At 50.4% G+C, this 21,425-nt stretch overlaps 7 protein-coding genes across 7 annotated transcripts; 2 read left to right on the top strand and 5 right to left on the bottom strand.

Annotated features, from left to right (window-relative positions):
- Nucleotides 1-1,264: 1,264 nt before the first annotated feature.
- AtWU_11242 (uncharacterized protein) lies at nt 1,265-1,564 on the top strand (the record flags this gene model as incomplete). The annotated part of the gene is made up of 1 exon (XM_035506344.1): nt 1,265-1,564. The coding sequence occupies one exon, from the start codon at nt 1,265-1,267 to the stop codon at nt 1,562-1,564; it is 300 nt and encodes a 99-aa protein (XP_035362237.1).
- A 2,596-nt stretch (nt 1,565-4,160) lies between these two features.
- Nucleotides 4,161-4,802, bottom strand: AtWU_11241 (transcription factor domain family protein; the record flags this gene model as incomplete). Its single annotated transcript, XM_035506343.1, has 1 exon — nt 4,161-4,802. One exon carries the CDS (start codon nt 4,800-4,802, stop codon nt 4,161-4,163), a length of 642 nt encoding a protein of 213 aa, XP_035362236.1.
- A 722-nt stretch (nt 4,803-5,524) lies between these two features.
- On the bottom strand, nt 5,525-6,753 carry AtWU_11240 (dihydrodipicolinate synthetase family protein; the record flags this gene model as incomplete). Its single annotated transcript, XM_035506342.1, has 4 exons — nt 5,525-5,680; nt 5,743-5,943; nt 6,014-6,257; nt 6,338-6,753. The coding sequence occupies 4 exons, from the start codon at nt 6,751-6,753 to the stop codon at nt 5,525-5,527; spliced, it is 1,017 nt and encodes a 338-aa protein (XP_035362235.1).
- Nucleotides 6,754-8,330: 1,577 nt separating this feature from the next.
- AtWU_11239 (RasGEF domain-containing protein) lies at nt 8,331-8,951 on the bottom strand (the record flags this gene model as incomplete). Its single annotated transcript, XM_035506341.1, has 1 exon — nt 8,331-8,951. One exon carries the CDS (start codon nt 8,949-8,951, stop codon nt 8,331-8,333), a length of 621 nt encoding a protein of 206 aa, XP_035362234.1.
- A 1,944-nt stretch (nt 8,952-10,895) lies between these two features.
- On the bottom strand, nt 10,896-14,396 carry AtWU_11238 (putative DNA damage repair protein Mus42; the record flags this gene model as incomplete). The annotated part of the gene is made up of 1 exon (XM_035506340.1): nt 10,896-14,396. The coding sequence occupies one exon, from the start codon at nt 14,394-14,396 to the stop codon at nt 10,896-10,898; it is 3,501 nt and encodes a 1,166-aa protein (XP_035362233.1).
- Nucleotides 14,397-14,720: 324 nt separating this feature from the next.
- On the bottom strand, nt 14,721-16,529 carry AtWU_11237 (beta-N-acetylhexosaminidase; the record flags this gene model as incomplete). Its single annotated transcript, XM_035506339.1, has 1 exon — nt 14,721-16,529. One exon carries the CDS (start codon nt 16,527-16,529, stop codon nt 14,721-14,723), a length of 1,809 nt encoding a protein of 602 aa, XP_035362232.1.
- Nucleotides 16,530-17,478: 949 nt separating this feature from the next.
- Nucleotides 17,479-21,255, top strand: AtWU_11236 (DEAD/DEAH box helicase; the record flags this gene model as incomplete). Its single annotated transcript, XM_035506338.1, has 1 exon — nt 17,479-21,255. One exon carries the CDS (start codon nt 17,479-17,481, stop codon nt 21,253-21,255), a length of 3,777 nt encoding a protein of 1,258 aa, XP_035362231.1.
- Nucleotides 21,256-21,425: the final 170 nt, after the last annotated feature.

The raw sequence follows: 21,425 nt of genomic DNA, 5'->3' as shown, positions 1-21,425 counted from the left end.
CTAAGGGCATCACAGACCTGTTATTGCCGCGCACTTCCATCGGCTTGAGCCGATAGTCCCCCTAAGAAGCCAGCGGCCCGCAAATGCGGACCGGGCTATTTAAGGGCCGAGGTCTCGTTCGTTATCGCAATTAAGCAGACAAATCACTCCACCAACTAAGAACGGCCATGCACCACCATCCAAAAGATCAAGAAAGAGCTCTCAATCTGTCAATCCTTATTTTGTCTGGACCTGGTGAGTTTCCCCGTGTTGAGTCAAATTAAGCCGCAGGCTCCACGCCTGGTGGTGCCCTTCCGTCAATTTCTTTAAGTTTCAGCCTTGCGACCATACTCCCCCCAGAACCCAAAAACTTTGATTTCTCGTTAAGTCACGGTGTAGAGTGGTCGTGGGAATAGAGTGGGTGGGGCTAGCAGGGCTAGTGAAGAAGACCCACACATACAACCTTAATCCAACAACCTCCCTTTGTTTGCCAGGATTCAGGACGCCTTTCCAACCCTCCTCCCTCTCGCTTGAAGAGACGGCCTAAATCGAGAGCTGCAATGCTTGTAAGCAATAAAACAGATAAACAAATGCAGCAACAAACGGGCCCGACAAGAGATACCTACACCAAACGACGCCTCCACCTGGCCCCGTGTGAGACCTCGGTCATCCCATACCTCATCACATGACTGTCGCGCACAGGTCACGTGACCTCTCCGATCCAAAGGATTGCTGACGGCAACCCCCGAGGAGATAATTAGGATACGGGACTTGCCAGGAGGCAAGACAGGAACAGGCCGAAGGAAAGAAGGAAGGAACGGAAGGGCTGATAGGAAGTTAGTAGAGGTTAGCAGGAAAGGGATGGAACTTACCGAGCAGGGATCGACCTCTGAAGATATATAAAGCAGCTCGATCCCCAGGGAGTAGATAGTTTTCTTTTCTTTCCTAGATTTGTTAGTCCTCGTGAATACACAGGCTTCATTCAGACACGATTAGTCATTGCGGTCTTTAGGTTCTCACACCCCGAAGCCCTCCATATACGCTGACACTTGCAACACTTCCAACGGTGCACCCGTTTGATCCCGTAAAGCAGAGCTTGTTTGGCTTTCCCCCTTTTTAACACGCACACGACGCGCTTCCGTTTGAGTCACGTCGACTCTTGGGATCCCCGGCACTGCTAGCGTTGTCGCAACGTTTGTGTTGGCGGCTTGACAGCCCCGCATCCAGTGCAGTATATAATTTCGCGTGACCGCGCTCCGTGAGCTCGACCAGCCTTACCTCATACATGGGCGGTACCAGCTTTTCCAAAGGCGTTGGTGTCTCTGCAGTCAGGATCAGCACTGCCGAGACCCAGAGAGCGTATCTGGGCACTGAGGTCGATTGGACCGTGTGCACGGCCCAGTTGAAAGGCGTCGAGGTGGCCCTGTTCCTCTCTCTTCCGGGAGGCACCCTGCTGAGCTGCAGCCCTGGCAGACAAACACAACTTTCGACCGAGAGCGAGGTTGCAGAATTTTACGGCCAAGCGGACTGCGGGATGCGGGAACAGCCCGGGACAACAGATACTCCGGCTGGTTTCAGCTGCTAAAAGTACCGTTTGCAAGAAGTTCCAGGTGCAGTGATCTAAGCAGTGACTTGATATACAGTTCCCCCTAGCAGGTGTTTTCTCAAGATTCTCTCTAAGAAGATTCTCGCGCTCTACCAGGGCCTACTGTGAGATCTCGGTTATTCTATATAATATCACGTGACTGTCCCGCAAATGCCACGTGATCCATCAGGTACCGAGTACTGCGTATGGCAATAGCCAGAGGATATTCAAGAAATCAAACTTTCCGGAAAGATCACAAGAAAGATACTGGGGGTATACAGGAGGAACCGAATTAAGTGGAGGAAGTTAGTGGCAGATATATGAGAGATAAAAATGTCTTACCTAGCTGGCAGTCAGCCACTAAAATATATATAATGGCGCGACCCCCGGACGTATTAGGAGATAGTTTCCCTTCAAGTTCTCTTCAATCTTCTAATATGAAAATGTGAGTGAGATAGTACCGACTTCTTTTGGTCATGTTAGTTTCTTGGCTTGTCACAGTCACAAGGGAGTGACCGCTGCAGCTGCAGTGAGGGATCCCGGCCCCTCAAGCACGTTCTGCTGGCGCGTCCCCGCTCTGTAAGTCTACGCAATTAGATGTCTAATAAGATTGCCGCACGCATGGATCTGGGGGCTATTACTTACTATGATTCACTTATATCAGACCCGCAGGCAATCCGCTACATCGCTGAATTCATGCTGCAAGCAGGCTTACTGGGGCAGTTTACCTATCCCTGACCCCGACCAAGGCAGTGAACACGTAGCCTCAGGGCCATGGGATAGACGCTGAAGACGCTGGGTAGAAGGAACAACACACGCCCTATTTGAGTCAGCAGGGAAGGTCATACAAGTAAAAGGAATAGGCATGTTGGGAGCAAGATAATGGACGAAGAACGGGAGGAAGATGGTGGCTCGCAGGCAGCTACGGCTGCAACACTCATTTACATCTATATTTACATTTGCTTTTGTTGTTTAGTTGTGTTTAGCTACGACGACGACCTTCCTACGTCGTGGCATGCTCTGTTTGCGTTGCTTACATGTTTCTACGTGTGTTTACGTGTGTTTACTGTGAGTTTGAGGGCATTGAGGGCGTTCGGGGCCATATTCTTTGCTTCAAACGGTGAAGCACCTGCATAGCTAGCATCTCACTACGCCGGCTCGATCGGGTATAAGGCTATGAGTTGAATTGAATTGAATATAAGCATCTTGATGTCCTTCACGTGCTGGGTCACAAAGCCTTCATCGGAGCTCGTGAACGCATTTCAGATGCAAAACGCTGTTTTAAACCTAAAATTGGAGGGTGCGCGAGACTCGTAGGGTGACAACAGATTTCTTTTGTTAATGAACTGACTATCTGCAGCGATTATCAAGCGACACTGTTTAGGCGTATTGAATATGGTTGTTTTGTGTCGAAAGAAGTGGATGGAACCGTGATGTACAATTAGTAACAGTATGATTACAGCGAGGCCTTTTAAGATCGTAGCAAACATCATGGAGGAGGGGCAGTGGTGCAGTTTGCAACAAGAATAGTTGGCTAAAACAAAACTCATGGAAGTGATGATAGACATGACAAAGGAGGTTTGCCTCCGTTCTATGTTTCCAAAAGGTGGGAAGTAGCAGACTAAAGAAGTCATTCACTAACCGTCGTGTGCGCAATTTGTTTCAATGCAGTTTGGTAAATACAACCTAGTCTGGTAGGTCCAGGACCTTTTTTTTGCGAACTAGCGCTCCAATCGGCGATAGGTAACTTCAGCTTGGAATAATATGGCCAGAACTTTGATGTATGTATGTATGTATGTATGTCCGGATTACACTAATACTAGCACAGCCAGGGCGCTCTCCAAGAGCGCCTGCGGCCCGAACCAGCCCCCGAGCTGCGAAATCTAGCTATACAGGACCCTATTCCCATTCTATTCCAATTCCTCGTAATCTTACGGTATCGCTCAAATACCGTAATTTAAACATGAAGCCATCCACAACTCCAACAGTCCAATCAGAACGCTCGTAGCCGACCTCTTATAGATGCCTTGTGGGCACCCACGGGAGCGTCGCATGTACTCAAGGGTCACAGATCATGTCTGACTCTGTAAAACCGCCCCACTCGAAAGGCTTCTTTTTATAATCCAGATTGCAGCAATGATGACTTTTGCAAGATCAACAATGCAACCGGGATCTTCAGCATCATATGGGCCAAATGTTTCCAGAATGAGAAACTTATCACAGGCTGCATTATTCCTGTAATAATTCTCAAGCTCCTTTTCATATTTAGCAAAGGTCAAGAAAATTTGGTGCCGGTCTTGAGATATAAGCAAAAAGCTGCATGAGAATCAAGAGTTAGTTACTTGTTTAGAGAGCTTGCACCTGGAACTTAACTTACTGGTCTTCGAAAACCGCTGATTCCGGAGACGTCATCATCAAGGCTGCTATTTCACAAGCTTCTTGAATAATGACATGGTGCGACCGAAAAGCCTTCTTGACTTCAGTGATGGAGAAGACTTTAAAATCACTTGTAGAACGCAGCACTCCATCTGTGAAGGCGCGATATCGTCGCCCATCGCCAAAATCGGCAAGAAATCCAGCTCTGTTTAGCACCCACTCAAAGTCTGTTCGTTCTACTGTGCGTGATTTCCTGAAGCAGAACAATAAGCGCCGCATTTGGCGTTGCTTCATCCTCCGCATCTCGGCACTTTTCGGACTTCTGATTGTTGGCGTGACTGTATAGATCGTGCGTTCCCTGTACCGTGGCTGTCTGTTCTTGCAGCCGCTTAGCAGCCATGAATGATCCCGGCCAAAGGTGAGCATGTGATTCCCTCAATTCCCGGATAGAGATATGTTCTTGAAGAGTCCGAATGTATCCAGCCCAGTCTCGGGATTGATCAAGTAGGCTTGTTGCATCCCTCAACATGTTCTTACAGAATCCGAACTTGCTCATATGATTGCTGAAGTGAGTGGGATGTACGATCTTAGGCGAATAGCAGCGTAGCATCAGATATTGTTTATCAGACGCTTGGGAAGCTGAGCCGAACATCTCAGTCGGCAAGGTCTTGATGGTTAACGCTTCCAATTTCGCGTTCTCCACAAGGTCCTGCCATTCCTCTGGACTACTGGGTAATTGGAAGCGTTCGACCTTTCCGAGTTTCTTTGCGGAGGATTTTTCAGAGTTCTCTTTCTCTTGTTCGGGAGGATTAGCTTGCATTGAAAGCTTCCTCTTCTTGAGCAGGGACGACTTCATAGTCATACTCGGAGATAAATGAGCGCACCAGATGTGAACAAGTGACTGCACGAGAAGACACCTCACAAGGAGCTAATATTGTGAAAGTATTAGGAGCAAGAAAACTCGTCCAAGTGTGACAGTTTTGTGCTATCTGGAACCCCCACCAACCGAATCCTGTCTGTTTGCAGTTACTTCATCTATGTCGTACAGACACGCCAGACACATAAGACTAGACAGTAAGAGAATTACGATGAAAAATCTATAGGAAAGCATAACGTTAGAAGCTGTGCTAGGCTGACAGTGAGGGTTATTTGAATTTACAAGATATGGAGAGGCGTGAGAACTAGTTCCCTTCTGCAAGAAATTACAGGTTTTAATATAAAGTGCCTTTATATCGCATGTAGAGAAGATTGACTGTTTCTTGACTTGGGCAAACAATCACTGCTACCAGACTGATACCTTAACCTCGCAAACAAAGGGGACCCAATCATATTATCTCTTGCCTATGGACGGTAGGGTGACCTTGTAGAAGAGTCAACATAATAGTCACAAAACTATTTGGTATTAAAAGCCCGTGCGATTACCTAAATTCTTCTCATTCAGTTCTTTCTACATACAATTTCTCATCTCATGGGCATCATGTGCCCAGTTATGTGCGCTAAGATAAACCCAGGAAGTTGGCGACGAGCCAGACGCGATAGGTGCTACCTAGCCAGACATCCTCCGCACACAAGCGCTCTGTCTTATCAGGTGTTAAGAGCATTTTTGATCTTCGAAATGTAAGTCTTGATAGAATGACTGACATTTCGCCACAAAGATCCCCTACTCCATGATTCCATCTCTCGGATTCTAGACTCCTGACTCGAGTTATCGGACAGGGCTGGAGGGACTTCAGCTACTGGCTGTGAATGATTGTTAGTCTGTCACTTAAGATAAACCACTTCCATAGTATATGGGAACTCACATCTATCATGATGTTCATGTCAGTCGTGTTCCCGGTCATTTCGGAACACATAAAACTCATCACAATATCCATGCTCGAGATCGCCGAATCTTTGTTCGCGAAGCTAAGGAAATCAGATTTTCGAACGACGAGACCTCTATAATCATAGTGGGCCTCTAAGATTCTGAGCTTAAGACCAGGAAAGACACTGATAATCATGATCTAGATTTGAGTCAGTCAGATGAGCTTTCCAAAGAACAACGTCTGAAGCTGACACGAAGATCTCACTTACAGGAATAATGCTGTGGTCGGGACAATTATCACTTTGCAACCGGGTCAACATGACCGTCAACATGACCATAGTCTCGTATTTGGAAAGCGTATCATTTGCTTCAGACTTCATAAAAGTTGCAAGCAGGATGTGGGGCTTGTTGAATTGATCTATAGCTATATAAGCGTACTCCATCATCGAGTCACGCGACACCCAAAACAGGCCATCGAATTCTTCAGCAATGAGGTCCGGTGTGATATTCCCACTTCCAATAAGTTTGTCAGCTCCGGATCAATCCTCCTAGTTGTACACATTCATAAGGTTTCCAGGGGAGGAGGTGCTCACCATTCGATCCGGTTTGCGTAAGTCCGCAGCTGTAATGACCTTCCAGTCTCTGACATAACATCGCGACGGCTGGTTCGGAAAATGTCTCGTATCCCGTCCACTAACTTATAAACTTGATCGGTCACCGTTGGTGGCCGCGGGCTGGGTTTATCCCAATTGTTGAAGATCTCCTTGACAAACTTTTGCCCCTGATCATCAGTAGGATGAGGGGAGGGGACATTGTGCGTTCCGAGAGGATTAAAGAAGACTGGTGAGAGCTTATCCTGATGAGTTCCAGCTTTTGAGATGTGCAGATCCTCACATATAAGACCGAGATCTTTCTGGATATCAGGCTCAATCCACGCGGCTTGATGCTTTGCAACTGCGTTGAAGGTGTCACTGATTTTTCCTATCACTCTGGTGCGCACTTGTTCCATTTTGTCGTGATGGATTCTGTCAGAACAGTCTTTGGCTGATGGAAAGATATATTAGCTTGGACAATGGGTTCAAGAGGGATTTGTGAAGTGAAGAAATAATCAGAGTATTGCTCATAGAATGAGGGGCTGGGAGGTTCAGGAGTCACAATTGAATGCTCACCGTCAGAGTATAAGCACATTGTGGAACAACGCATTAGTGTTACCCAAAGGTGGGCTCGGGGTGGGAAGTATCAGTCACTGTGAATAGAGACTAACTAGTACAATAACTGAATATGCTGCTACAAATCCGAAAAAGAGTCCATTGTGGCCGATTTAAATCTCTTCACCGGGCCTCCCATCTCAATAAATACAAACTTTAAGAGAAAATGAATTGTGGGATAACCCATTGTTCTGTCACTGGACTTGCTCCATTTTAACATGATAAGCCAATGTGTGAGGGCTTTGGGAAGCCCATTGTTCCAAGAACACGAAGAGTATTTGTGAATAGAGTTTATCAACCATGTGTTAATTTTTGCCACAGAAGGTACTGTGGAATCACCTTTCTAAATTAATCTATCAATAAATATTGATGGTTGAAATAACAGACCTGACTGGGATAGTAGAATCTTCCAAGCCAAAATGTCCATTGCGGAGAAAACCCCGAAAGTAGTACGGATTCCCCCGCCCACTGGGAATCTTTCCGACCTCTCAACGAATATTCCCCGGTCTCTCCCTGACATTGATGATGATCAAGACCAGAATAACTTAAACATCATGAATCAAAGCCACAGCTACCACCATTGCACAGGGATCATAGCTACAATATCCATAGCGGTAACATTTGCATAACAATAAAATGGAATACCAACGCCTTGGCAAAAGCAGCCTAAAAACCTCCAAAATCATCCTCGGATGCATGACCTTTAGCAATCCCGCCTGGGAAGGCAGTCCCTGGGTACTCCCGGAAGAAGAAGCCCTCCCATTACTCAAGAAAGCCTACGACAGCGGAATTAACACTTGGGACACAGCAGATTCCTACTCAAACAGGACATCAGAGATTCTAATTGCTAAAGCCTTAGCGAAATACAACATCCCACGAAGCAGGGTCGTGATCATGACCAAGCTATAATATCCACTCTTCGACCCAGATTCTCCATCGCGACCCAATCCCGCCATAAACGACGGTGAGTTGGTGAATCAGATGGGCCTGAGTCGAAAACATATCTTCGACGCGGTGGAAGGGTCACTTGCGCGCCTGAACACAGCGTATATTGATGTATTACAGCTACATCGACTGGACGATACTGAGCCAGAGGAAATAATGGATGCACTGCATGATCTTGTCCGGATGGGCAAAGTTCATTATCTGGGTGCGTCGAGCATGTACTGTTGGCAGTTGGCGCGGTTGCAGTACACGGTGAAGATGAATAATTGGATGACGTTTACGAGTATGCAGGGACTCTGGAACTTGCTTTACCGGAAGAAGGAGCAGGAGGTTAATCTGTTCTGTAGGGCTGAGGGGATTGGGCTGATTCCTTGGAGTCCGTTGGCTCGCGGTTATTGGCTAGGCCGTGGAACGCGCAGACGTATCGGTCTAGTCAGGATAAAAAGACGGTTAAGTGGTTCTCTGGGGAGCAGAATGAGGTTATTGTTTCACGGGTGGAGCAGTTGGCAAATGTGAAAGGGTGCAGTATGAGTGCTGTTGCTATTGCGTGGTTGTTGAAGAAGGGCGCGTGTCCGATTGTTGGGTTGAATAGTATGGAGAATTGAATCGGCGGGAGAGGAATCGAATCTGCTACGAGATGTGTCAGATCCGTGGACAGAGTGGCCATAGCCCTGACGTTAACAGCCAAGGAACCGGTCTTCTTCATCCACTCCGTGGCCAGCAGCTCTTCGGGAAGAATAGCGCAGAATATGCGCGACTCCTTGATTGTGAAGTACACAACATGGAGGACGTGGAACGCCTCGCGCGTACGAACGCCCCCTGGGTCAAAGCCTTGGGTGCGGACGCGGTGCTCAAGCGTCGCGGGTACGCCGTGGCCCTCATCAACGTGGACGTCGACGTGATCGGGAGGAGCAACCCCCTGAAACGTCAACGCGAGCTGGCTAAGCGCCTGCTCGCTGCTAACACCCATCGCTGGGCCGCCACGCCGACGGATATCACGTACGTCGGCTGGGCTAGGCCCTGGAAGAGGGTCGTCCAGGAGGGCCGCCCCCATGTTAGTAGTGGAATTTGACAACGACCACGCCGCTAGTCTGTGAGAGCCAATCAAATATATCTTATTCGATGCGTCTAAACTAGAATATCGAACATGAGAGGGGAAAGGAAGGAATGTATAAGAACGCGTGCGAACAATAAAGAAAAGCGAGCGAGGCGAAGCAAACAGAACAAACAAAGCAAGGTCACGTGCAACAAACAAAGTAAGCGAAACTACGTCACGTGCCTCAGTCACGTCGCTCGCCATCACATGATGGATCATGTTTGAAATCTCACCTAATATTCCTTTATCTACATATGTTTTGTTTCCTGTTTAGGAAACATGAACAACCTCACATCTTCCCTTTGTATATAATCTCGCTGACTACGTCCTCGCTCATAGGGCGTGTAAAAGGAGGTCACGTGATCTCGGATCTAGTCACCTGGCCACCCAGTCACCTCCTCGCGTAGTTAGCTAATTAGTCCACACACACACACACACACACACACACAATATCATCTCCATTCCGCACCATCTATGGTCGATACAGAGTGCTTCAATGTGCAGTCCGGTTGGCCTTGTGATCCACTGGATCACTGCGCCCGTAGGGGTCGAAGAGAGCGAGGTTGCAGAATTTTACGGCGAAGCGCACCGCGGGATGGGGGATCGGGCCGGGACAACAGATACTCCGGCTCGTTTCAGCTGCCAAGAGGACCGTTCGTAAGAAGTTCCAGGAGCAGTGGTCTAAGCAGTGACTCGATGTATAGCCCCCACCAGGCGTCTCCTCAATGCTACCTCTAAGTCGGAAGATTCTCGCGCTCTACGAGGGCCTACTGTGTGAGACCTCGGTCACCCCATGCCATATCACATGAGTCCCGCCAATGCCACGTGATCCATCAGGCGCCGAGCACGGCGCATGGCAACGGCCGGAGGATATTCAAGATATGGAACTTGCCAGAAAGGTCACAAGAAAGATGCTGGGGGCCTACGGGAGGAACCGAACTAAGAGGAGGAAGTTAGCGGGCGGAGATATGGGAGAGAGAGAAGCGGCTTACCGCGCTGGTAGTCAGCCACAGAAATATGTATAATGGTGCGATCCCTCGACGTATTAGTCGTAGATAGTTTCCCTTTTCTTCTCCTAATACGAAAGTCTTAGTGAAATAGTACCGACTTTCCTTAGTCATGTTACTTTCTTGGCGTGTCACAGTCACACTACCAAAGGCACATGCGTATGTGATTATGAAGATGCCCACACTCTGAGAATCGGCATAGCCCACTTTCTATAAAAAGATCAAGGCGCAAAAGGTGACCGCTGCAGCTGCAGGGAGGGATCCCGCCCCCCCAAGCACGTTCTGCTGCCGTGTTCCCGCTTTGTAAGTCTACGCAATTAGATTCTGATAAGATCGCCGCTCGCACGGATCTGGGGGCTACTACTCACTATGATTCGCTCATATCAGACCCGCAGGCGATCCGCTACGTTGCCGAATTCATGCTGCAAACAGGCTTGCTGGGGCAATTTACCTAACCCTGACCCCGACCAAGCCAGTGAACACGTAGCCTCAGGGCCATGGGGATAGACGCTGGGTAGAAAGAACTGAATACGCCCTGTTTGAGTCAGCGGGGAAGGTCAAGCATGCAGAATGAACAGGCATGTTGGGAGCAAGATAAGGACGAAGAACGGGGAGGATGAGCTTGCAGGCAGCCGGCCGGCTGCGACACTCTTTTCAGTATATTGACCTTGTGTGACTATGCTTCTGCTATGTAATTTTGGTGTTTAGTTGTGTCCGGCTATGGCAACGAGTTTCCTACGTCGTAGACTGCGTTAATTTCTGTGTTTAATGCGAGTTTGAGGGCTCCGAAGGCGCTCGGGGCCATATTCTTCAAACGGTGAAGCACCTGCATAGCTGGCATCTAACGAAGGCGGCTCGATCGGGTATAAGAATACGAATTGAATTGGATTGAAAGTCATAGTTCTACAGAAGGTAACCCTCGCTCCGCACACCCCTCGTCAACACTCGCCCGCAGACTGCTTATCGCAGCTTCCCACGTCATTGCAGTCTGTGAACTGTTACCCGTTCGGCCACTTGGGTCTGGCGTCTTAAACGCATCCGACTCCTTCGCGTTCTGCTCGTCATCGATCAGCCACACTAGCCAGGAAAGAACAGACGTCGCCTTGTCCAAATCCCTCTCATCCACAATGACACACTTAAGATACCTTCCAACCGAGAGCACGTCTTCTTCAAAGGGACCATCGCTGCTGAACGCCTCGTGCCACGAGCTAATCGCATCCCGCAGGTCAGATAAATTCGTGAGCCTCTGTGAGGTAAAAGTGGGTCGGTCTGGTAATGGGGGTAGGACGAGCCGTTTCTCTGGCGTTGCAGGCGGATCTGTAGCCGCAACTGTAGTCGAATCTGAGGTTATTGGTGAAGCAGCTCGCGGCGCCGAGGCGGGGTTGACGGCTGGTCGCTGTAGGTTCTTTGTTCGTTGTTGCTCCTGGAGCACCTCGCGGCGTATGTCCTCCGGGAGCGCGGCGAGAAAGTCAGCCGAGGCATCCGTCTGCTTGGGTGGAGGTGAGTGACGTTCGGCGGGAGCTGAAGATGAAGCCGTGGCTCTAGGAATGACGAACCGAGCCTGTGTGAAGGCCGGATTGCCGACTGACTTGGTGCTAGGCCGCCCTCGTCGTTTCTTCGGAGGACTGGTGGGCTTCCGCATCATAAGACTGCCGGCAGAGGAGGGCCGAGACGGCAGCAAGGGAGCAGCTGGAGATGGTGTGAGTTGCGGGCCGGGACTTACGGATGGCCGGCTGTAGTAGCCTAATATCTCGACGCGCACATCCTCTGGCAAGGCAGCCAAGGCCTCTGGGTCGAGCTCTGACTGGGGAGGAAGTTCTGCAGGGGCGGGCGCCCATGTGCGACTTGTAGGGCATGGGGACTCGGAGCGTGACTCCTCTCGAGGTCTACCCTGAGCGATGAGGCGAGAACGGATATCGTTCGGCAGCTCAGCAACGACTTTGGGGTCAGTCTGTGAGGGCAAAATGAACTGAGTTCCCGAAACATTGAGCAGCCGGCTACTCTCACTGAATAAAGGAACGGGCTTCACCGACTCGGTCTCCCCTTTCCGAGGACTGTCTAGAATATCAGGATCGTGACGTTCAATGCTTTTGCGGACCGGAGATGCTTTGAAATTGAGTTGTCGTTGTCCAGATTTTGATGGAGAGCCCGCCTGGAGATGCTGGAGTTTGGTCATCTGAACACCCAGCCCTCTCAAGTCGCCGGGTGATAGATTCATGCTTCGTAGCATGGCAACTGCCTCTTTGCCCAGAATATCGGCTGCATCCGTGGCAACGCCGAGGGCGACACTTTTGTTGAACACATCGCACTTGCCATGGCCCAGATGTTTCACTGGTTCTAATGGCGCGTCGAGTGCTCTGCGCATGACCTTGAGAGTTAATTGTTGGCCTTTTACAAGATTTTCGACCAGTCTGCGATGCAGTTCCTGGCACAAAGACCGCACGAAGTCCTCAGCTTGGGTCTGATTCACGAAGCGAATCCCCCAATTGACTTCGGCAGATACTGACTTCCTAAGAACTTCGTTTCCGACTTCAGTTCGATCGATACCGCGGGCAAATTCCCAGATCTTGACTCCGGTTTTAGGTCCAAGGCTCGTCGTGAGTCTATCGCGGGTGAGTTCTCGAACATCTTTGACAATTTTGACTCCCAATTCCTCTAACTTTGCACCCAGGCTATATCCCACTCCAGGAAGATCTTGAACTGTCAAGTTACCGATGTAATCAAGAACCGCATCGGGTTTGAGCTGAAATTGACCTGCCGGCTTCGCTTTCCGTAGGGCAACCTTAGCCAGAAGAATGTTGCCTCCAATACCCACGGAAACAGCGCAGCCCGTCTCTTTCTTTACAGTGGCTCGTAAGTCGTCGGCTATTTCATCCGCCCTTGCCTGTTCCCTATAGAGTGAACCCTCCGAGATGCCCCTACCATCCGAGCCACCAGCCTCCAGACATTGTGTAGTGATGTCCACCAGGGCCTCGTCAATGCTGACACTCTGCACGATACCGTCCACTGAAAGAATGGCACTGTAGAACTTCCGACTGGCCTCTTCGTATGCTGGAAAATCATAAGGTACCACCTTTAGCTCTGGGCATGTCTGCAGCGCTCCCTTCATCCACATGCCGTTCTTGATGCCATGGGCTCGGGCTTCGTAGTTGCAACTCGCTATCTCCGAGCCCGAGCCAGTGCCGTGCGCCACCGCGACAGGCTTTCCCTGCAGCTCCGGGCGCTTCAAGGTCGACACGGCGGCAAAGAAGCAATCGAAATCGACATGCATGATATACCTCCGGGCCCCGGGGGCTGGCTTCTTGCGTTTCACCTGTGACAGCAATTTTTCTTTGGCTGCAGACTGCAACTGGGCTTTGAGATCGGCCTTCCATGTTGACAAATGATGTAGACGAGATTCGCTGTAAAACTGTTGGATGAATTGAGGATTTGCAACACTGGAATTCCTCATGTGTGGATCCGACAACAACTGCGCATTGTACTCTTCGGAAGTCATTGCTGGTTTAGTCGGGAAGGATTCGCGCAACAGCGGCAGTGCTGCTGAAGGTGCCTCAGTTTGGTCATTTTCTTGTTTGTTTGAATGATTATTTATTTCCTCATCCTCTACTGGTGGTTGTTTATCCGGCGTCTCCGCTCGAACTTCTTCCCGCGGAGACGAAATGTTGGGAGTCCTGCTTACTTCATCCAAAGAGGCAAAACTTGGAAACTGGCTGTAGTCCGACTGGGACCCGTTATTGGGCGATGGATCCTCTCTGTTAAGTATCTCTGAGCGTGTAGGTGGTGACCGTTGTACATCTGCGTTCTCAACAGACAATGCAGCCTCTTGAAGTTGGTTTGTATACCAACTGGTATCAGTTTGCTCGCGATAGCCAGATCGCGGACTATTCATCTGACTGACCATACGGCCATCATCGAACCTGAGCACCTTCTGAGACTGACCCTCATCAACGACCCGAAACGAGTCCCATGGCAGCATGCGACCTGCCTTGACACTCTCGACGACCCATGCCGGCTTGACAATGCGATAGCGGCGAAACTCTTCGCGCTTCTTGGGGGTCAAGGCACTGGCAATGATGTGGGTAGCATCTGTTTTGCCGTTTAGATACTGTAGGAACCCCCCGCCATGGCTCACGATAAGGCGATGCAGGTCTTGTAGTGAGGGTTGGGTGTAGCCATTGACGTGCGCCACCACACCGCGGAAGATAGGCGGACAGTTTGCCGCAGAGGAGCGGATCTCGGCATCGCGATTCTGGAGTTTGATCTTCTTGCGGCGCATGTAATCGCTGAACCCACCAAAGGCGGATGCCTCGTACTCCTCGCCGGCCTCATTGTCGAAGTGGTGGTTCTGGATGCGCTTGCGCACCGCGCTGGAATTTTCGTGCAAGCGCGAGCCCATGCTGGGCGCGATAACGGGCTAGTCCAGCAGGCTGTGGGGGCGTTGGATAGATAGTAACTATAGTTAGGGGGAATTCTGTTGCTCTTTTGTAGGCGGTGAGTCCTGGACGTGACAGGAACGCCACACGTGAGCACGTGATGCATTTACTCGGACATTCTGGTCATGTGCCTAACATACATTCTACTGACTGGATAATGAACGCAGACCAAATTCATGGGTAGACTTGGCACTAGATTAATATGTGTGATTCAGATAGTGTTAAGAATTATTACTATAGCCCACATATAATGCTGCGTTACCGACTAGTCTTCAACCCACCCAACCCTACTGAATCACACTCTGGTCGCGATACAAGTCGCAGGTATGTGGGCGCTGCACACAGTACTTGGGAACCAAGGCCTTCGCCTGCACCCCATTAGCTACCAAGTATTCACGGAAGTTTAGGATTCGCTGCGTCATCAGCGTCGTGCGCTTCTGCCCATGCTCGTCCCGATTTCCAGACCATACCAGTTCCGCCAGGGCAGCGGCGCGCGGCCAGAACTGACTGGAGACAGTCACGTCATCTACTTGTTCTGACCAGAGCGGTGCCACTGCACCCACAATATGCTGCGCCTGGGCGTCAGTCAGATTTTGGGTAAAGTCATAGTCGTAGATACGCTGCCATGTCTTGTATGGTGCACACCATGAGCCCCCATTTCCACCATAATTAAAGTTGGGTGTGTTTGGATCCGAATTACTCATGACATCGTAGCGGGGATCATTTGTCACAAAGCCACCCATTCCACAATCCAGATACATGAAGTCTGACGAGGATACAATCACATCATAACCCTTGGCCGTCAGCTGGTTAATATACTCCAGTCCGTTATTCCAGGTCTGCATCACAATATCCGTAGGAACACTATGCGCATGCTCTGTTGATAATACAATATCTTCCCACATAACCAATTGCCGTGAGTTACTATAATTCTGGAAGATCGGTACGGCATGATCTACCCAGTACTGGGCTAGATCATTATACGTACGTGTCGGATCCTCCGCGAACCACTGAGTAACATAACTGCTGAAGTTAAAGCAGTTAGGCTGAATCTCATCTGCTCCCACGTGGAACCAATTATCAGGAAAAATACTTGAGAGCTCATTGTACACCTCTCGGACCACATCATATGTGCCGTTGTAGATAATGTCCATCTGTCCCGGTGGTGGTTCAACTGCAGTGTGCAGGGCGTAATCATCATTAGACCACCAAGAATCCACGCAGGTCACCATCTGGGGATCAACCTGCTTCCAGCCAGAAGCGGAGTGGCTGGGCATATCAATCTCAGGGATAATCCGTACGCCGCGTGCTCGAGCATACGCTACGATATTGCGCATGTCCGCGTGCGAATACACCTCGCGCGAGGAGTATGCATCGTGGATCATCTCTGGATAGGCATCAATTTGTACAGGCCATGATTGCGTGTCCTCCATATGCCAGTGTAGAACATTGAGCTTGGAAAGCGACATGCCGTCTAGCTGTTCATAGATCTTGTTAACTGAGATGAAGTTTCGGCCGGTATCAAGCATGATGCCTCTATAAGGATAGAGAGGTGCATCCTGGATTTTGACTGGCTTCTCAATGATCAAGCCGCCCTGTCCATCAGAGATAATCAATTGCTGGAGAGTAGTAAAGGCGTGAAGTGCTCCCCAGACAGTGGGTGCTTCAATGGCTACTGAAGTGGCGCTCTCGGAGACCTCCAGTGTGTAAGACTCGTCCACTCCATGCTGCAGGTCCGCGTCAACATCCGAAATGTTCACATCGACAAACTGTAGCGTTGGCAGTGCCTGCGAGGACCGTTTAACTCCTGCCGCAGCGGTGGGAAAGGGTTGGAAGGATGGAAAGGGGCCTTCAGTCGCTGCGGGCACCCATTGCAGGGAGACAATAGTGTCCCAAGCACGATTCCATCCATTGGCGAGAATGAAGTCGGGGGTATCTTGAGAGACGCGGAGACTGACGAAGCCGGCCAGCTGCTTGGGACCTGACGATGAAGCCCAAGTGATATTGCGTGGAGCTGGCAAGGGATTGACCTTGACGGCGGCGGCCCCGGCCACGAGCAGCGTGAGACACGCCGGCCAGAGACGAGCAAGGAGCATGGTGAAATTAGCAATCAGAAGGAGAGCCGATGAAGTGTGGAGGAAAGCATGGAGGGAAGACTGGGGTTAAAGAAGCAAATAGGAATAAGGATCAGCGGTGGCTGGAGGGGCACACAATGGGGGACAACAGAGGAGGGGGTGGCCAGGAGGGGGCCATGCATTGGGAATTGATCAAAGCTAGTTTCAGTTGGCATTCCGCAGTCAGTTACTGATTTTGGTCCTCGATAAGCGTGTCCCCGCGGGTGAAGTCCTATCCGTAGAGTTATTGGACCGGTCGCATTCTTGTTATCTGGCAGGATTCACTAGTGAGGTAGCTAATTGAACTAGACAGTGAAGGGTCGGCAGAAAATGATCGATCTACATCGCTTAATCGGTTAGTTCCGGTAGAGAAGTGACTTCAACCGAATCTGTACTAGAGTGAGTAGTGAGTGCAATTCTGATGAACAGCAGAACCTCTGTTTATTGTGCGCTGCCAGGAAAATTCCCCCGGTAATCTGCTGTGGGCGTCGATCAGTACGAATGTTTGGGGGCCAGGGCCATACTGTCCCACAGCCGACTCAGTCAACCCAACTTGTGAGCTGGCAGACGATTAGTCTAACTAGTATGGCATGTAGTATAGCTGAACTCCACATCATCTTTGCCAATGAGAAGCGCGACTTGAGAGAAGCCAAAGAGTAGCCTGTTTGCGAGTCCGTCAGCAGACCAGGCACAGACCGCAACTGGAGAGACATAGCAGCGCCACTTTTGCAGTAGAATGTAACCCAAGACCAGGGTGAAGCCGGGCGCCGAAACTGTCCTACTTGAGGCAAATCTGTGACCTTTGTCAATGGAACGAAAATGCGGGGCATTCCTACTACGTAAGTAGTATTTACTCTGGGTGTCCTGTGTCCTATGTAGTGTGTAGATTGACTAGACTCATAATGGCTGGGAGTCACATGACGGGCGCGAAATGACGTCGGCCCGACTGTCCACCGCGTCTCGGCGCGTCTTCCTCTCCTGGCAGTATTACTCCGTATTATCCTCAGAGTTCTCTGCACTGGCTTGGACAGCCACGCAGACGGGGGGAACAATCCCATCCACGATGAACATTCATCATGGTGATGATGATGACCGCCCGTTGAAGAAGAGGCGTTTCTTTGCGGATGACGAAGGTCTCCTCACTCCCCAGCCATCCACTGATTCTGTCACAGCAAGTCTCCACACGCCCGCTTCCTCGTCCCTGACCGATCGAGGGGCCCAGCTACAGCCTACACGATCTGAAAACGGCCCGGAAATTGTAGAGGTGCCCTTGCCGGATAGTTCCTCGCGGGTCGAGGGTCATACCGTGCCGCAGAACGAGCAAGAGGCTGTGCAGGGGGAACACAATGCGATTTCGAGGAGGACAGAGGATGCCTTACTACGGGTGGACTTTGATGGTTTCGACATTTCAACATTTACCAGTATCATAGGGGAACGTCTCTCGGCGGATTCGATACAAAATATTCGAAATGCGGCTGGCGACGACCTTGAACGGGCGGTCAACATCTATTTCGATGGCTCTTGGAAGAAATCCCCAGCTCCTCGTGCTCAGAACCAAACCACTCTCACGGCTCGCCAACGCCCGCTTTCTGCACAGCCCCAAAGGACCTCCACACCCCTATCAGCATCCTCTCACCCACGCACCCAGACTCCGACGCCTGACAAGGCCACAACTCGCCCTGCGGCCCAGCCTTCATTAAGATACATAGGTGCATTTGGTGTTGGAGCCTGGGCTACAAGGAGTGGATCTGGATTTCTCAGACATGGGGATCTTGTAAATATTGAGCGCACACGGTCTCAGCCGCTCTCGAAGCGGAACCGCGCCGGGAAGCTCGTTTCAAACCAGAAAAGTGATTTTCTCACCCGTTTTACCACTAAATCGGGCCAGGAAATAGGAAGATTGCCCCGGGAAATAGCTGAATGGGTCTCGACCCTGCTGGATCAAAGGGTGTGTACATTTGAAGGTGTATGCGTATACGTGCCGGACCGGGTCCGGGTGAATGACACCATCTATCTGCAGCTGCGATGCTACTTGCGCATCGAGGCCTTCCAGCCACGGATCTTCAGTCAATCGATGGACGACAATAGGTCCGTTGCATTTTTCGAAGAGAAAGAAAGTGCGGATGAAAAGGCGCTGCGGCTCCGCCAGGTGGCCTTGGTGAAGCTATTTGATGAAATCCATCTCCAACCGACGTCCACCAATGATATGACGAGGAACCACAAGAAAGAGGGATTGCTTCGTGCGGCGGAGATGGCAGAACAACATGAGCGAGTAAAGAAAGAGAACCAAGCAAACGACGACTCCTCGGAGGAGGATAGCCCAGAGCTTGAAGAGGACCAGCTTGATACCCTGTATAAGAAAGCTCAGTCGTTCGATTTTAGCATGCCTGAAGCAGAGCCTGCCTCGTCATTTACCATGCATCTTCGAAAGTATCAGAGGCAGGCACTGTATTGGATGCTTGCAAAGGAAAAGGATAATAAGTCTGCAAGGGAGACGTCGCTCCATCCCTTATGGGAGGAGTACAGCTGGCCGTCCAGAGATGTCGACGACAAAGAACTCCCGGCTGTGGATGGCATTGACCACTTCTACGTCAACCCTTACTCTGGCGAGCTTAGCCTTGACTTTCCTGTTCAAGAACAGCATTGCCTTGGGGGTATCCTCGCAGACGAAATGGGCTTGGGTAAGACAATTGAGATGCTCAGTCTGGTCCACTCACATCGCATTACGCCCCAGAAGCCCAGTAATCTTGTGAGGTTGCCCCAGTCGGCTTCCGGGGTCGTACCTGCACCATATACCACACTTGTGATTGCACCCACATCCCTCCTCTCGCAGTGGGAAAGTGAGGCGCTAAAGGCTTCGCAGCCGGGAACAATGAACGTCCTCATGTATTACGGGGCAGATACAAAAATAAACCTCAGGGATCTCTGTGCTTCTGGCAATGCCGCTGCCCCTAATTTGATTATAACCAGCTATGGCGTTGTTCTCTCGGAATATCGTCAGTACATGTCCGCGCTGCTCTCGTCTATGAGCTCTGGTGGCCTATTTTCCGTAGACTTCTTCCGAGTCATCGTCGATGAAGCTCATGTGATCAAGAATCGTCTGTCAAAGACAGCCAAAGCGTGTTATGAGCTCAAAGCAACCCATCGATGGGTACTCACAGGAACTCCTATTGTCAATCGACTGGAGGACTTGTTCAGCCTTGTGAGATTCCTCAAGGTTGAGCCATGGAACAACTTTTCGTTCTGGAAGACGTTCATAACAGTTCCTTTCGAATCCAAGGATTATGTTCGAGCTCTGAATGTCGTGCAAACCGTGCTAGAGCCGTTGGTTCTCCGACGTACCAAGACAATGAAGACACCCGAGGGTGAACCTTTAGTGCCTCTACCGCGTCGCACCATTACAATAGAAGAAGTCGAACTTCCAGACCAGGAACGGCAGATTTATGATCTTATCTATACCCGGGCAAAGCAGACGTTCAATCACAATGTCGAAGCTGGCACTTTGTTGAAGTCCTATTCAACGATCTTCGCACAGATTCTCCGTCTTCGCCAGACTTGCTGTCACCCTATCCTCACTCGTAACAAAGCGATAGTTGCAGACGAGGAAGATGCTGCAGCCGCTGCTGACGCAACCAACGACCTTAAGGACGACATGGATCTCCAAGAACTCATTGACCGCTTCAAGGCATCTACCGAAGCAGCTGAATCCAACGAGCCTCAAGATCCATCTGCCAAATTTACCACCCATGCACTGAAACAAATCCAAAACGATGCCAGCGGCGAATGTCCCATTTGCTCGGAAGAGCCCATGATTGACCCTGCAGTCACAGCCTGCTGGCACAGTGCATGCAAGAAATGTCTGGAGAACTACATCCGCCATCAAACCGACAAGGGCATGGACCCTCGGTGTTTTTCATGCCGAGCACCCACCACGTCGCGAGACATCTTCGAAGTGGTTCGTCATGAAACCCCGAACGCCACTCCGGAGGACGATATATATAGCAGTACTCCTATCCCCTCTCAAGCACCTCCCCGAATCACACTCCGCCGCATTCACCCGCTTTCGCCGTCTGCCCATACATCTGCCAAAGTGCATGCCCTTCTCGCTCACCTTACACGTGTCCCGGCCAATACCAAATCTGTTGTCTTTTCCCAATTCACCAGCTTCCTTGACCTCATTTCACCGCAACTCACGCGTGCGGGCATCAATCACGTCCGTCTGGACGGTACCATGCCACACAAAGCCCGCGCCGAAACCCTGGCCCAATTCAACCGAGCTGAAACCTTCGCCGACCAAACCGAAATTGACAACGATGTCGAAGCCAACGATTCAGCCCAGCTTCCTCTCTCCAAGGCAAAGCATAGACATGCGACCGCCCCGGCCCCTCCCACGGTTCTTCTTATCAGTCTCCGCGCTGGAGGTGTGGGCCTGAATCTCACGGCAGCTAGCAACGTCTTCATGATGGATCCTTGGTGGAGTTTTGCGATCGAGGCGCAGGCCATCGATCGGGTTCATCGCATGGGTCAGACACGGGATGTGCAAGTGACCCGGTTCGTGGTGAAGGACTCTATCGAGGGACGGATGTTGAGGGTCCAGGAACGGAAGATGAACATTGCAGGGTCGTTAGGTCTGAGGGTTGGTGGGGACGGCTCTGAGGATGATAAGAAGAAGGAGAGAATTGAGGAGTTGAGGTTGTTGTTCGAATAGTTTCCATCTTGAGAGATAGGGATGGGGCCATTTGGCGCACATGTTATGATACCAATTTAGAGATATATTTCGGATGATACGTATAGCTGACCAGGTTTATATCGCTGGCTCACATAATGGCAGAGATGACATACATGTTGGGGATTATATGAGATTATTGAAGTGTTGCC

Source organism: Aspergillus tubingensis, assembly GCF_013340325.1.
Source record: "Aspergillus tubingensis WU-2223L DNA, scaffold_15, whole genome shotgun sequence".
Classification (NCBI taxonomy): Eukaryota; Fungi; Ascomycota; class Eurotiomycetes; order Eurotiales; family Aspergillaceae; genus Aspergillus; species Aspergillus tubingensis.
The sequence above is the reverse complement of the archived record's forward strand: the minus strand, read 5'-3'. Positions and strand labels throughout refer to the sequence as shown.